Source organism: Fundulus heteroclitus, chromosome 21 (genome assembly GCF_011125445.2).
Source record: "Fundulus heteroclitus isolate FHET01 chromosome 21, MU-UCD_Fhet_4.1, whole genome shotgun sequence".
NCBI classification, from domain to species: domain Eukaryota; kingdom Metazoa; phylum Chordata; class Actinopteri; order Cyprinodontiformes; family Fundulidae; genus Fundulus; species Fundulus heteroclitus.
The window spans coordinates 10,210,285-10,226,856 of NC_046381.1; the positions used below are offsets into that span (position 1 = coordinate 10,210,285).

General features: G+C 41.8%; 1 protein-coding gene across 1 annotated transcript in view; it reads left to right on the plus strand.

The window, feature by feature from the left end:
• Window positions 1-5,966: 5,966 nt before the first annotated feature.
• The window catches only part of cacnb2a (calcium channel, voltage-dependent, beta 2a), a gene marked incomplete in the record, with an annotated part of 79,240 nt that continues 68,634 nt past the window's right edge, over window positions 5,967-16,572 (plus strand). The window contains 2 exon segments of the mRNA XM_036124878.1: window positions 5,967-6,229; window positions 7,481-7,573. Coding sequence (XP_035980771.1) covers window positions 6,146-6,229; window positions 7,481-7,573 — 177 coding nt within the window.

A 16,572-nucleotide genomic window follows, 5' to 3' on the forward strand; every position in this document is an offset into this window, starting at 1 on the left:
AATACAGTTAAGATTTACAGAGATGCTCCAGGTGTCTCATATCCCATTAGACTCATAAACAAGACAAGATATATAAAAAAATTTAAAACTGAACAGTTGCATAATATATGTTTCCACTCCCTTTACTATGAAGCCCCTAAGAAGTTCTGGTGCGATCAGTTATCAGTTAAGTCCCATAATTAATGAAATTACCTCCACCTGTGTGTAATCAAAGTATCACATGATCTGTCAGTATAAACATGTATTTTCTGAGAGGCCCCAGAGGCTGCAGCGCAATTGAGAAAGGGGCCTCACACCATGAAGAGCAAGGAACTATCCAAACAAGTCAGGGACAACGTTGAGACGAACAAGCCAGGGTGGGTTTATGAAAAATTTCCAAATCCTTGATGTTCCCCCAGAGCACCATCACACCCATCATCTTCAACTGGAAAGCTCACGGTACCCTAACAAACCTGCCAAGAGAGGGCAGCCTAAACTCTCAGACCAGTCAAGGCGTGCATTGATCAGAAAGGCAGCAGAGCGACCAAAGGTAACCCTGAAAGAGCTGCAGAGCTCCACAGCACAGACTGGATCTGGAGGACCACAACAAGCCACACCATGTGTGGTACAAACCCAACACGTCTCATAACCCTAAGAACACCATCTCCACAGTCAAACATGGTGGTGGCAGCATCATGATGTGGGAATGGTTTTCAGCAGCAGGGACTGGACAACTGGTTCAAGTCAAGGAAAGATGGATGGTGCTAAATAGTGGTGTCCCGACACGATACTGGTGTTATCGGGCCCGATACCAGCGTTAAAAACCTCGTACTCGTACTTGTAAAAGCAATCCGACACTCTGAAACGATAACAATTTTCCTCCTGGGCTGTCCTACACTGCAACTCATAGGCTAGATACTACTCAATACTATGTAGTGGTGCTATACACCAAGAGGTTGTTTGCTTACCCTTCAAAGAAAAAGAAGGAGAGAAGATAACTGGATCTCTAACCAAGTTCATCGCCCTTGATGCTCAGTCCTTTTCAGTGGTCAATTATATTGTTAAGGTATTTGTGATCTATAAGTAGCAATTTATTAAGTACTCAGTATTGGTGCTTGGAATCGGCACGTATCTAAACTGAGGTACTCGTACTTGTACTCGATCTGGAAAAAAACTAGTATAGGGCTTGGGATCCGCATTGCATTGTGGGACGTGGCGGCCATATTGATGGCAACGCAACGTTAAAATACCTCTGACATAACGTTGTTGAAGAAGAGACGTAGAAGTAGAGTTGAGAAAGAATAGATAGAAAAAATATGTTAAAATCCCGAAAAGGATCTGAAATTTACCGGGACACATTAAATAGAGAAGCCAGGGACCGGTATGTTAACAAAATCAGCATTATTATGGAGCGCCGACAACGACTTGTTGCCACTGTTTTGCATATCGGATGTCTTCGGCTACCTTGTTTGCGATGTGAGCGCCTAGACTTCATAAAAGTTCCAAAGCTACAAATCCTTGGAGTCTCATGTTCAGTTCACGAATGGATGGGTTCAGGAGCGGCAGATAATAAAGCCAGCAAACAGTGGGAACACAGTAACTCGTACAAAGGTAAGCTGTGCTCAGACGGGCTCTGACACATGCTAACCGTTAGCGCTAACAACCACTCACGCATGTAATGTACTTTTAACTAGCTGCTATGTGTTTCAAAGGTTTAGTTAGTAACGTTAACTGCCAGCCCTCCCTAAACCCTCCGGGTTTCTCATGTATTTGAGCCTTTTCCCGCTGCCGTTTTAGTATTTATGTGCTTGTATGTGGTGTCGCGGCTGAAGGAAAGAAACAATGTATGCTATAAAATAAAATTGTGCATCTTTAACTTACCACAATGAAAATGCAGGGAACACACGCTCATTGACATCGGGATACTGTGGAAAGTTATGATCGGTAGTCTTAAAGCCGTGATCCAAGCGAGCCGACGACTCCATTGCGCTTGCTGTCTCTCCCGTGGTTGCGCCTCCAGGCAGGAAAGCGGTGGAAAGTTAACCCATTTTCTATGTTTTTCCCATGGTGATCATGTGTTGCGCTGTTACAACCCACAATACAGCAACGGTTTACCATGGTTGAAATGAAGTTACGGTAAAATTAATCAAATTAAAACACGGCTGACAGAGGGAGTACAGTATGCGGTAGTCATAGGCAGTAGTCTGAGTAGCGGGGGCGGAGCCGCGGAGGCATTCAATATGGCGGCCACACAAAGTAATACGTCATGACGACCAAGCCCTATTAGGACACCCCTTGTGCTAAATTCAGGGATGTTCTTGGTCAAAACCTGCTAGTCTGTCAGTCCAGCTGGACAATGACCCAAAGCATTCTGATAAATCAACACTTGAGCGATTTAAGGGGAAACATTTATATATTTTTGCAATGGCCTAGTCAAGGTCCAGACCTCAATTCAACTGAGAATATGTGGTTAGACTTGAATATCGCTGTTCACAAGCGAAAACCATCCAACATGAAGGCGCTGGAGCAGTTTTGACTGGAGAAATGTGCAGAAATCTTAGAGGCCAGATGTGGCGAGCTCATTGAGACTGATCCAAAGTGACTTGTAGGTGTAATTGCCACAAAAAGGGACTCTACTGGAGGGAAGATCAGCCACACACGCTCGAGTTTCCTGTTAGCTTGCCTGTTTGGTGTTTGCTTCACAATAAAACAAACAATACATCTTCAAAGTTGTCGGCAGGTTTGTTTTTTTAACTGAGATGGTGAAAACTCTGAAACAATTCATTTTAATTGCAGGTTTTGAGGGAGGTGAATACTTTTAGCAAGACGCTGTATTTATATTCACATATATGGTTCTATTAAGGAACATGTTAAGTAAGCTTGGTCTTACAACAGCACCCCCAACGGTTCAAGAGATAACCTCATCTTACACAAGCACACGCCTTATCCCACTGCTGCATCCTTTTCTTACACGCTACATGAACTATTAAAAGCTTGCATAATATTTGCCTTAACAGCTCCCTGTGTGTTCTATCAACCATTTTCTCCCATTTCCTTCTTGTTTCTATCCAACCACCCACTCCTCACCCAGGGATCAACACCACAGGTTAAGTATCCCCCCCTGTTGTGCATGTTTTCTGGTGTTCCTCGTGTGATTTCTTATTCCGGATTCCCCTCAGGTGTTAAGTTTTTGAATGTATTTTATTTATTTATTTTTACTTCATTTACTTTCACCTGCCTGCCTCCTAGTGATGGCCAAATAAAGCTTTCTGGAGCAGTGACGTTTGTATTGGGAGAAAGAGGCTCCTAACCCAAAGGTTTTGAACGTAGTCTTCTTCAGCGGCACCTGGTGGCCAAAAGCATGAACTGCAGCTTGGATGCACAAAAATGGGCTCCTCGTCATCCGACTCTGCAGTTTAACTTCTGTCTGATGAAGCCCCTCATTGCGATGCGTTGCACATGCATTTGTTTGGATGAAAAAAACATAATGTTATGTCTTTCTTATACTTGATGAATAATATTGTCCTGAACATCTGCCATGGTGTGGTCTGAAAGAAGCCCATCCTATATCATGTTCTTTGACAAGGCGTAAGAAGTGCTTATTGTTTGCAAAATACTTATAAACTGGTAAACTGAACAAACTTTGGTATTTTTGTCGTTGTTTCCATGTCTAAAAATATATCCCTCTGAAAATCACCACCGCAGCACCGCCTCTAGTCCCACTTTTGAAGTGTTGAACCAGGTGTTGAACTACCAACCTGATGATCTCCTCAGTAGAGCAGCATTGATTTGTGACTCTGACCAAACAAATCATGCTCCAACACAGTTGCTTAAGCACACTTGGATGTTTGACACATGCACCAGAGCTAACCATTTAGATTTGTGTGATTCATTCATACACTTTAATTCATCATAAATTGCATCGTTCTGTCAACCAATCTGCCTTTTTGACTTGAACATTTAAAATCTTATTAGATGCTAAGGATTACTTGCATTTTTTCGGTGCATTCAACCAGAACATTGTCTTAATTTCACATTCTGCGCATGTTCTGTGTAAATTCTGAGCCAGTGTCTCGCCAAAATTTCATTACGGAAATGTAACAACAATAAAGATAAATAAATAAATGACTCTTGATTCCTGATATCATCGCTCTCGTCTCCTTTCTGCATTTGAGTCCTTCTCTTCACCGTTTCATGACCGAAGGTGGCAGCATTATGTACTGGGCAATCCAAAGTGGTTGAATTTGAACACTTACCATTGTCGCCCCCGGACAGATCAGTGTGTGGATCCTGACCTTGATTTAAGAAGAAAACATATTTGGCCTGCCAGCACAGGCAGCTGATGCAAATGGAAATTTAGGGGTTTTTTTTTGTTTGTTTTTTGTTTTGATAAGAGCAAAGGTTGTACTGATAAACTGAAATCTTCCTTAAATGGAAAATGTTAGGTTCTACACAAAGTAATTGTCTTTCAATATTCACGCTTTCTGCACTATCTATAACTTCCTATAATGATCCTACAGTAAGGATGAAGGGTTTAGATGGGTCAAAGCTCAGTTATGTGGCTGAAGACCCCATTAAAGTCCAGATCAAGGCAGAAGCAAGCTAAGTTAGGGCCCTGAAACTAGTACCCCCCCCCCCCCCCCCCCCCCCCCCCGCCCCCATCATAGATGCTTGAAGTTGAACTCTTACCATGGATCTAAAATCCTTATTTTCATTATATTGAAATTGAGAATACTCTTAAATTTGAGCTGATGTCATGAGCAGAGAATAATTAAAAGATAAATTTTTTAGATAGTTTTATATATTTGTTATTATCTTATACATTTGTTTTAGTTATCCTTGATTGCTTTTAAGCTCAGCCAATTAAACATGGCTCCCACCAGATCTATCTTAAAACGCTGTTTGAGGGGTCCCAAATCTAATTCTACTAAAAGCCCTATACAACCTTTGACCAGCCCTACGCAGACACCATGCCTAGGTGGGACCCATATGGGATAAATAACAGCAAACAATATGGGTCCCAAAAGGTTTTGGCCGCGGCCCTGAGTGAGTTTTCAGTGAGACCCCTGATGGTTGACTTACATAAGGACCAACATCAACCTTCTGTGAGCTAGAGGGAACAACTAACTAGGCCTTTTATGGAGTCTCAACTAGGCTAGAATATGGGTAGCAAGTGGGTTTGTCCACATTTTCCATGATAAACCTAAATGTGTTTGCCCTCATGAGTGGATTTTCAGTGGGAGCCACATGGTAAAAGGCATAAGGTATAAGGCCCGCTTTACCTAATTAACCACTAGTCCAGACCTATTGAGATTCTGTAAAAAGATTCAAGCTGTTGTTCAGAGATACTTTCCATCCAGTCTGAGTCAAAAAGGGGAAAACTTGTAAAGCTGATAATCTAAAGGCCTTGCAGTAGTAGGTGGTTCTACAAGTTATTGACTCAGACTTTTGACTGAGTCAATAACTCAGTATCAGTTTCCTTTAACCTCCACATTTATGCGCTATTTTTTGTTGGGCTGTAGTGTAATATCTCAATATAGTACGCTGAAGCTTTTCATTGTTATGTGAGGAAAATTAATAGTTTTGCTTTATGCCTTTGATGCAAAAAACAATCAAGCATTTTTGCTCCGGCATGTTGCTGTCCGCCTTCATTTGGCCGCGCATCATCTCTGGATAGAGGTATAAACTTGCACAAAAAAATAAAAATCTATTTATTTTATCCACTTATTTATTTATTTGCTGTCGTTCTGTGATTTGTGTTCTGGCTTTGAAACTGTGAGGAGGCTGAGGTGTTGGCGGTGGATGAGAGGGCGCATGGAGCAGCAACGCGAGCGCAGCGCGCTCTGCTCTCTCGCTCTCAGCCCGTGTGGGAAGCAGATCGAGAGCCGATCTGGGAGGCTCTGCGATGCTGAAGGCTAAAATAAACGAGGAGTCACATCATCATCATCATCATCACCAGCATCGGAATCTGAAAGGCTCCTCCTCCGCAGCCCTCTCGACTCAAACTTGGGAAGATAGGCGCCGAGAGCGGAGCAACAAGCAGCTGCTTCTCATGCGCTCCACCTGCGTGCGTCCAACATGCGCTTTGGCGTTCATCCTGGTCACGACCGGGGGGTTTCTCCAAGAGAAAGGGGGCTGTTGAGAGTCTGTTTCGTTGATTGGTGTGATGGTCGTCAACAATAGTCCCAAAACTAAAGCAGAAGAACTTCCGGACTGTCGTATGGAGACCCTGGAACACCCGATGCTTCAAGTAAGTCGCTTCGTCTTAGCGTCTTAACTTAACCACCCGCTCTTGTGGTTAAAAAAAAAAAGTTTGATTGGTTGTAAAAACCCAATTAACAGCTTCACCTGTCCACTTCCGTTTTACTTGCTGCTGACCAAAACCTTCTTAAATTGAAGTACAGCCGGTCTAGTCAAATAATGGTTCAATAATTAATTTAATTGACACATATTTTGATATTGGCGTGTCTATGTTATCCATGGCTTATGTTTTAGAAATTTTATTTGACATCTATTTTTATCTGCTAGTTCCCGTCTTTCCTCTCTTCTTCACCCTCCTACAGTTGTTTGGTTTATTTCTTTTCAAATGTATTCAGTTTGACCGCTTCTAGTAGATTCTTCATGGCTGTGAAGCACACAAAGAGGCTTTAGAAACAGAGTTAGATTGACTGATCTGAGGTTAATGGTTTAACAGCTATTATTTCGATTTCTTTTGCATTTGAGCTACAGGTTGGGTTACCACCTCTCTTAATTGATATTCAAAGCAGAAATCCATTTCCTGAAAGAAGAGGGCAGCACATTCAAAGAGTCACCATTGCAATAAATATTTGTCTAGCCTAATCCTGATATTAATCCCTATTTTTAATGTAAATGCATCTGTAGCTTTATTCCTGCCGCTGGTTTGTTCATACTTTCCTGACTTTATCTACAAAACGATTACATTTCCGACATTGATTCGCTGATTGTGTATATTCTAATTTTTTGTATCTGCTGCCTGTGTTTGTTTTCTTTAAGGCTGTGCCTGCTCTCATGATGTTCAGCTGAAACTGGGCTATCGAGGAGTAGTTAGACCAGCTCTCCGTTTTTATGCATATTTAACATGTCCCAGGGGACGGAGCTAGACTGAAAGGCAGACTGGAAATAAATGTCTGTTATTCAGTTGCTAATGACAACATATGAACATGTTCGCTCCGGGCTACTTCTCCAACCCCTTCATCTCACGGCAGACAAAGTGGACCACCCACATAATTGCCATTCTTCTGTGATACCGAAAGAATGCTGCCTGTGAAAGAAAACCATTTTATTATTGAATTAACAGCGCATTGATGAGGATTTAAAGCAGCTTTAGTAAAAATCCATTGTGCATATCAGCATAAACGCTCAAACTGTTACACCTAAAAAGTCATGCCTTATCTATTGGTCTTTGGTTTTGCCGCTTTTCCCTCTTTTTCCCTTATCCTGCCACGAAGTGTTACTTATTTGTCTCATCTTGTCTCTTTAGGCTCAAGGGAAAGGGGCCCGAAGAAAAGGCCGCTTTAAAGGATCGGATGGCAGCACGTCCTCCGACACGACGACAAACAGCCTTGTTCGCCAGGTAACTGCAAAACAAAAGTCGCAGCTTCATTTCAGGACCCTTTTGGACGTTATCAGTTTACATGATGCCAGACGCTGCCGAGACGTGTCCATCTTGCACCCGGAGACAATTTCCCATTTCACTTTTATCCCCATTAATTAGGTTCCAGCATGTTTTCTATTCCCGTTACATATGGGAACTATAAAAATTACAGGCAATGGATGGATGGATGGATGGATGGATGGATGGATGCAAGGAGAAACCTATAGATGTAATATCATTGATGAATGAATGGATGGATCAAGGTATGGGGAAATGAATGGAGGAAAAGATGGATGTTAGCTTGTTATTTGTCAATGAATGAATGGGTGGTTCATCTTAGGTTTATATATAATAACATCCAGAAAAATACAAATCTTTTTGATCGTTTCCCCCCAATCCAGATTCCTTACTTTTCCGGGCTGCGTTGCCCTGCATTCTGATGTCCTGCATACGTTTTCTTTCCCTTTGGAGTCGAACTCTTGTGTTTGTGTGCGTCAGAGCTTTTGTAAACATATTGACAGTAAAAGCAAGCAGGTTTAAGAGCTCAACCTCAGTCATCATCATCCATCACGGGGAAGATGTGCACAGCAGCGGAGGGCTTCTGTAAACACCTCCGGTGCCGCACGGTGTTGAGTGGAAGTCTCCCATCTGAGCTGCATCCTCCACGCCTTGGCTGAAGCTTCAGCTCGGCGCTTTGTTATAAAGCAGGCCCCCGGCGAGGGACATGTTTAATGAGCCTGCTCTTTGTTGAGCTGACCTGCAAAGGGACACTGCAGGTCGGTGGATGAGGATGCGCACTCCTGAATAGTTCTGCCTTTTTTGGAGGAGGCACGGATCGTCTTGTCTCTGGCACGACGACGGCGGCGGCGGCAGAGAGAGGGGAAGCTGGAGGAGATCAGAACAAAATGGCACCTCCTAGACAGCCGTCTGCTTCATCTCAGGGCTTTTCGGAGAAACTGCTTGATAAGAAATTACCAGATTGAACCACCGCCACAACCACCCCTGGGAGCTCGATCCCATTCCCACAGTCCTTTCCTATATAATGAGCTTTCCCCGCAGTCAGCCATCTCTTAAGCGGGCAGCGACTGGTCATCTGTTTGCTTTGTTACACCATCATCTAAAGGGAAATGTGGCTGTTTATTAGCACAGGGACATAAAGATGAGGTCAGTGAGGACCTTGTATGCTGAGCAAAATATCCTCCCTTACATAGTTGCTGCAGGACGGTCCCAGAAATAGCAGACGTTCCCGTAACCACGCTTTTGTTTGGATGATAATGTAAACACCGTGATTCAGCTGTGGTAGCAACTCTGACCTTGTTCTTCTTTCCTTTGTTGTGAATTATAGTTCCCCCTTTATGCCATCTCGGAAAAAGGTGATGCTAATCGGTCCTCTCGTCTTTATTGCAGGGAGATAAAACAGCTCGCCTGCTATGAAAAGTTTGAAATAATGCAGAATGTTTCCGCTTCCCTTCTGACCTTTTTATTTGCAGGCGCTGTATTTTCAGACCTGTAGGTGCCTTAAGAGCATTTCGTGAGCGCCGCTGTTCGATCGATCCCATCCAGCCGCGAGCGTCGACTCGAACTTCCGCAAACTTCTCCCGAGCAGCTCCTCGAAGACAGAATTACTCATGCTGAGAGACAGGGAGCCGGTTGCGAGCGAGAGGATGAGAGATGCTCCCTGCGGTCATGGCCGGGTACCCTTGGGGGAAGTGTGGAGGAGGCTGGGAAGGGATGCGGGGCCATGTCAGACATGACTGCTCAGCCGTGGGAGTAGCGAGGTCAGCGTTTAGCTGGAGCTCGGCGCTCCACTGAGAGAGGAGGAGGGCGGCACTGACTCAGATTTTGGTGGAAAATGTAAACATTGTCAGGTAAATGGTTTAAGATTTTCGTGGAGGTGGAAAGTTTCGCCTCGGAACAGTGTGGTTTGCACCATCCACGCGTTTTTAGATGTGCTAAAAGCTTTTAATCGCCGTTTGCCATGTGGTTCACTGTTTAAACCGTGTCGGGCTTTGGCAGTCACTTCTTAAAGTGCAAGGTACCAAAATGTGTCCATCTATTACTTCTTTTTTTTTGTTTGAATTCTCACCATTACATAAATATTTACTGTGTATTCATAATGAAGTTTTGTATTCACACTTGCCTCAGCGCAGTGAGGCCCGGGCTGCAGATCTTGCCCTGGGCCTTTTTTGGGGTGGCGTTTGCGTTGTCCTCTCCGAACGCTCCAGCTTTGTTCCACAGTCCAAAAACATGTCACTTTAACGGGCTTCTCTAAATTGCTGTCAGGAGTGAGCGTCTTTGTGCACGGTTGTGTCGCTCTGTGTTGCCCAGGAATGGACTGGTGACCTGCCCAGGGCGTACCTAACAGTGGGTGTAGAGCAGAGGTAGAAAGAGTACCAGAATAATGTGCTCAAGTAAAAACAAAAAGTTCATTTGAAAACGTTTCACTGAGATACAAGCAAAGTTACCAGTGTAAAATGTCACTCAAGTAAAAGTAGAAAGTACCTCAAACTGTGTTTAAAAGAAGCACCTTTATAAAAGAGAATGCAACATAACAGTAAAATATGTCAACATTATGAATATTTTGGAGGTTAAACTGGTATTTACATTAATTGTTCAAATATTATTTAGCATACGTCTGCTCTCAATCTGCTTCCCAACATACACCAGATATTGTCCACTTATTGACTCCTACTTGCACCAATTAGAAGCCACCTAGTTGGTGAGAATGACGCTATTTTTGCTTCAGATTATGTCCAGATGGCAACGTCAAAAAATGTAAAAAAAAAAAAAAAAAAAAAATATATAAATATATATATATATATATATCTATATATATATATATATATATATATATATATATATATATATTAATATATATATATATAAAAACATTAGCTCTTCACACACATCTGCCCAAGAAAAAAGAGCATAGTGTTTCACTAAACTCTAAAACCTTTTTTTCCCTACTACCGTATGCTTGCCCAGGTTTGTCGTTGAATTTTGAAATGCCAATTACTTGATTGCTTGACTGAGTTGAATTATGAAGCTGTTGCCTTTTCTGGGAATAATATTAAACTGGTCCCATAAGTGTGGCCATAAATCCCCTCCTTTTTCTGGTGGTCAACCTCAGCTGTGGTTGATGTCTTTTTGCCAGCGCTAACGAGGTCTGATCGACGTGCCTCCATGTTGGGATGATGGGATCTGATACCTTTAACCTCAAACACAGGCGATGCATCACTGCTGTTGCTAACAGCGTTTATTTTCTTTAAAAAAAAAAACCTCAGTAACGGATGTGATTTCAAACATAACTGAGTCAAATATACTTAAATCATACTCAAGTATGAGTCTTTTGTTCAAGTTAACAAAAGTTAAGCGTTCGTAAACTATATTTACGTTCAAAATAAAATATTATTTCTATATAATATTATATAACAAAATAATATGTCTTACCTTCTTACCTCAGAAGACATTACGGCTCTAAAATAAAAAAAACCTGTCAAGTCCTGACAGTTAGCTATTGTTTTTTTCTCGTCTCCCTTGTGTTGTCATTTCAACTTGTCGCCATAAGGGGGCGGATGTCAACAAAAATCCTGGAACTTGCGCGATGCACCTTTAAAAAAGTACAAAGTACACATAAACTGTACTTAATTACAGTAACGTCAGTAAATGTAACTCGTTACTTTCCACCCCTGGCGTAGAAAACGGTTGGATAAACCTCTGGGTTTGACAGCTTATCAAAGTAATTTTTACTGACATTACTATTAATCTATAGAAGAGGGGTTTGATTGAGTTCAACAACAATACAAAGCACCATAGTAGTAGCAGGGCAGCACTGACCTTTACTCCCGTCCTAGTCTTCCTCTGGTCGGTTAAAATCCACCGTTGCCGTCATTGAAGCCGAGAGGGAAACCTCTAGAAAGTCAGAGAAGTGAATGCAAACTGCTGAAAGGCTTGACTTTTTGTACATTTTTGTATATTTATTCTAGAAGAGGTTTACGTTTGCACCTTAATAAATTATCATTAGCAAGTCTATGTATTTAATCACTTCAATTAAAAAAAGTGAAACTCATTATGTAGAATAATGACTTGCAGATATGTATTTCTAGCTTTTATTTCTTAAACCACTGTGTTGGCTGTGTGCTGGTACTTTCGGGGGGAAAAAAATCCACCTCTATATAAAGCTCTTCAGTGTGGAGAAGCATAACATTCATTAATGTTTCCTGGTAGATGATAAAACTCCGTGGACAAACACACCAGCAGATGACATGGCCCCTTAAATCATCCCGGACAAACTGCATACCGGACCTGGAACAACTTGGACTGCCTCTCCGGTCCTCCTGCAGGGCCTTGGAGCTTCTGTTTCAAATGAAATGGAAAATTGACTTTCATCTGAAAAGAACACTTTGGACCTCTGAGCAAGGTTTCAGTACTTTCCTCTGTGGACAAGCTAAGACAGTTCTTACGTTGTCTTTGGTTCACACGAGGTTGGCCACAGTTGTAGCCAACCTCCTGGATAGGTTTAATTAATCACTGACTGAGTACATGCCGACCCTTGTCTGTATTATGATATTTGCTCTGCGACAAACAAAGTTTTATTGGATTGAATCGATGCTGTAACACAGTTCAAGTATTGATTTATGTAACTCAGAGGATTATGTCACAATTAACCCCTTGCTGCTTCCCACACTCGTTATGCAGATGTAAATGATTGCACCAAGTTGCCCACTTCCACTCTCCGTTGCCCGCCTCCTGTTTCCTTCGCCTCCATCTTTATGCAAACATCTCGTGTTTCCGTCTTCTGCAGTAACGTGGCGTAATGTTGCTATTCGTACCACTTCGTGAGGTTCAGACTGGAAAAAAATGGATTTAGAGATGCAGGTTGTCCAAATGTGCGTTGAGAACAAAAACACAATTTTCCATTCTTTCTTTATTTCCTTCTCTCCATTCTCTAGACTATCTTGAATCTAGATGGTAATTAATTTTCTGTGATCAATTCCTAATTTCTGGTGCAAAAATCCTTATTTGAAATTTAGACTAAAGTAAGAGGTTTTGGCAGCACTGTTGCTGGTTTTATCATTTATCACAGTGGCACAACACTGACATCTAGTGGTAAAATATATTGTATGATCTGAATTATTTCCTACAATATGAAATATCGATGAAATCTACATTCCTAAACATGTTCTTAGCTGTAGTGCAATTCCTCTGTTTGTAAGATGTCAAGGCAATTAGATGTTTTGGACTTGTACACTTAAATTATATCATTACACTATGCAATTCCCCACTGTGGGAAAATAAAGGAATTTCTTATCTTATCTTACATTAAAATATCAATGTGTGCAACAGGAAAAAAGAGGCTACGGTTTCAGTCCAAAGGACTGCTAGGATGAAATATCTGGCATTTCAGTTACCAGGCTTTCATCCTCTTAGACCTATTGACATATCTGGTCTGTTGGATGTACCTTGATCCCCACATTGATGTATATTTAATGACAAAGATCCCAAAAGTTCAATATAATGGGATTCTATGTTCTTCTAATACGGTGCGTTCCTCACTGGGGTGCAAGCTTCCCTGTACGCCGTACCCGAGCGTTAAAGAAACCGTGATTCAGTTTCAGATGGCTCATGATACACATTATTTTATTTCATCCTAGTTTTTGCTTCTTTTTAAACAATATATATGTATGTGTATTTTATTTGCACAAGTCTTGCGTTGTTCCCATTTAACCGAGCTGACGTTAGAGCCTACACCCAGTCTTCTGTTTCTTTTGCGCTGCGACGCCTATGTTCGCTCTGGCTTCAGGCATCGCAGGGGCAAGAGCCAGCAGCTTGACTAATGCAGCTTAGAGCTCCATCAGCTCAACATCTGGCTCAGGAAATTCAAGAGGGAGAGAGCTAAAGGAGCTCTCCTCGTCGTGTGTGCCGGTTGTCTCTCTGGGTCCTGTGCTTAAATGCTTACTTGCAGCGTTGTGTCCACCACATCACAGCTGCTTTCAAACGGTGGAAGCATGCGTCATGAACCCTCCAGCGACTTAGTCAGTGTGAAACCTCCTTTTATATTGACAGAATCAGCGATTTCAAATAGTATTAGGGAACATATTGATTATATTTCAGTGTTTTTAGCCTCTAAAATAGATGTAGTAAAAGTGGCTTGTCTTTAGAGTCAAATTATTAGCTTACTGAATCAATTTGGAACAGAAATACAATTGTTTACAAGTCTAAAGCCCATTAGCTGGTTGTTAGGACTGTAATGGGATAAGCAGGGCAGACGATAGATGGACAGAAATGTCAGCGTTCCTATCTCTGGTACAAAAGTGAATGGAGGCTAATCGCTGAAGATTTATTAATATCAGGGGATCTCTCAAGCCTGTGCTCTAAAGTAAACACGTTTGATCCAAACGTGTCTCATAGGAAACGGAAGATGCACAACGCCTAGAGGGACAAAGTTTAATGCAACAACCCTCTGAAGTAAATGCAAATGAGAATTTTGTTTGTTTTGAACAAACATTTTAAAAACTGGGAGAGCTTTTGTTTTTATATCTTCTGATCGCATCCAGAGAAATCCCCCAGGGGGACATGCTGACCATCTTTCTTGTTAGCCCGGGGAGACGATCAGCTCTTCCTCTTACTTAACTAATGTGAAAATAAAATAAAAAAAGCAATTCTTAACTGAAACCTTGACTACATTTTATAGCACAAAACCATTAAAACATAATATTATAACAGCATCTCTGAGATAGACTGGTGACCTGTCCAGGTTGTACCCCGCCTCTCGCCCATTGACAGCTGGAGATAGGCACCAGCACCCCTCTCGACCCCACATGGAATAGATGTGTTAGAAAATGGATGGATAACAGCATCTTCATGTGGAGAGGTTTGGTTCGTTGACCAAAAATGCAGGAATACTTGTACCACTGAATAAGCTTAGGATAAGGTTTTATTGGAGAATGTGTTGAAGTCTGTGTCTGGAGGATTAGACTAGAAATTGGTTGGAGGAAGAAGATCTTGAGGTTAGTGCAATATTCTGAGTAACGATATGTGAATATGTAGCATCCCGCCTCCATTTTACTGGGGTCATGATGTTCACTGACGCTGGGTTTGAGTCTAGATTGAGGAGGGGGGGGGGGGGGGCTGAGGCAGGCGTTGAGCAGTTAAGCTGAGATCTGATCCAGGTCTCCTCGGACTCGGCTGCAGGTCTTCAGGGGTCGGTTTGTTAACGAGGGCTGACGTTCGCCCGCAGGTGTTGCTACTGTATCCTGAACCAGGAAGTGATCTGAAGATCCAAGGAGGCTCAACGGGTTAAATGTTCTATTTCACAAAAGAGACACGGCATAAGTGACAGGAAAAAAAAAAAAACACTTGGAGCGTTGCGATTAGGAGAGCTGGATTACCGCAGCCAAGGATGACAATCTGGCAACGCAGAGGAGTCATGCTGGTCCTTTAATCTGCGGCTTGGTGAAGGGATTGGAGACAGCTGAGGGTGCAGCACAGCAGGAACAGACCCCGCTTTGCTGCATCAGGGTACAGCACAGGACAACAGAGCCGTTTAAGGATCATGAGGGGAAATTAACAGATTTTACTGCATACAACTTGTCGACACTATCCCACCGTGTGGATCAGTGCAGTCAGGTTGGCACGAGCGGTGGAACAAACAAGGTTGGTACCAATGAACAAAAATTGATAGGTCAAGCAGTTTTGATGTCTCCATTTTCCATGTCCTTTTATTTTCAATTCAAAAAAAGTCCAAAAAAGTGCAAGTGCAGTCGGTATGTGCATGGAGGTTAAGGTTTTACCTAGTAGCAGCAGAACAGCAGGTGACATTCCAGAAACTCCAACAATCCAAACTCACTCATGAATGAGCAAGATGGCTTTTTAAAGGGGCCACACCCAACTAGGTAAAAGCCATTTAAAACAACTAGGGGTGTACAAACATTAGGTTCTTTAAAACTAATGTAAAATTCCTTAAAAAAAAAAACCACCAATAATTATGTAGAAATAAACCCACTAATTAAAGAGACAAAATCCTAAATTAAACACAATTACAATAAATAATTCTCCAGCAATTCTAAAACCAGTAAAAAAAAACTCCCCCCTGCCTTCTATGTTCTTGGTCTGGCCCGGAAGGTTTCAAATAGGTGTCTGGTCTCTGGGGAATCTTTTTGCCAGACACCTGGACACAAGAAGAAGGTTAAAAAAATAATACATTACACCACTCTAAAACTCTTTAAAAAACATACCACATACACTACACACTAACACTTAAAAGATATCACCAAAATCACATTCATCATTCTTATTTCTACAGGCTGGAGCCTGGGGATGTGCAAATTAGTAAAAACTTTAAAGTGGAGTGTGCTATCCAAAGTGCTATGTGCATGTTCAAGCGTTTCAGGTAAGAGCTATGCTTCTACTTCACAGTAACGAACCGGGTCTTCATTACAAACTTCTGGATGAAACAAGATGGGTTCATCAAAATTATTACTTTGGGATTTTCCTTCAAAGCTGTCCTTTTACAAGGCACCTAAAAGTTTGTTGAAATGACTGTTGTGCTCAGTATAAACATTGCAGACTGCAGTTTGACCATTGAAACAGCTTTAAAATTTAATCGTTTTTTTTTGTTTAAGGAGCTGAGACATGCTGATCTGAGCTTTATTTAACTACTATTTATCTACTCAGTATAACAGAAGTTAGGAGGAGGACAAAGGTTTGAAGTTTGACTTGCTGATGTTCTTGTTGGAACTTGCTGTCTCACCTTTAAAAGCGACATTAACCCGGAGGGTTTAATATTCCTGCTTTTCAAAGGTTGCAATCTTTAATTTATACAATGTCCATCAAAATAAGGAAACTTTTAGAACCAGGTTGAACAGAAACCGAGCTCCAGCAACCTTATTTGTGAATATTCTGCCACTTAATGTATGTGAATAATTTAAAATAGACTAATTGAATGAAATACATGGTTTGCATAGAAAAGCAGGAAC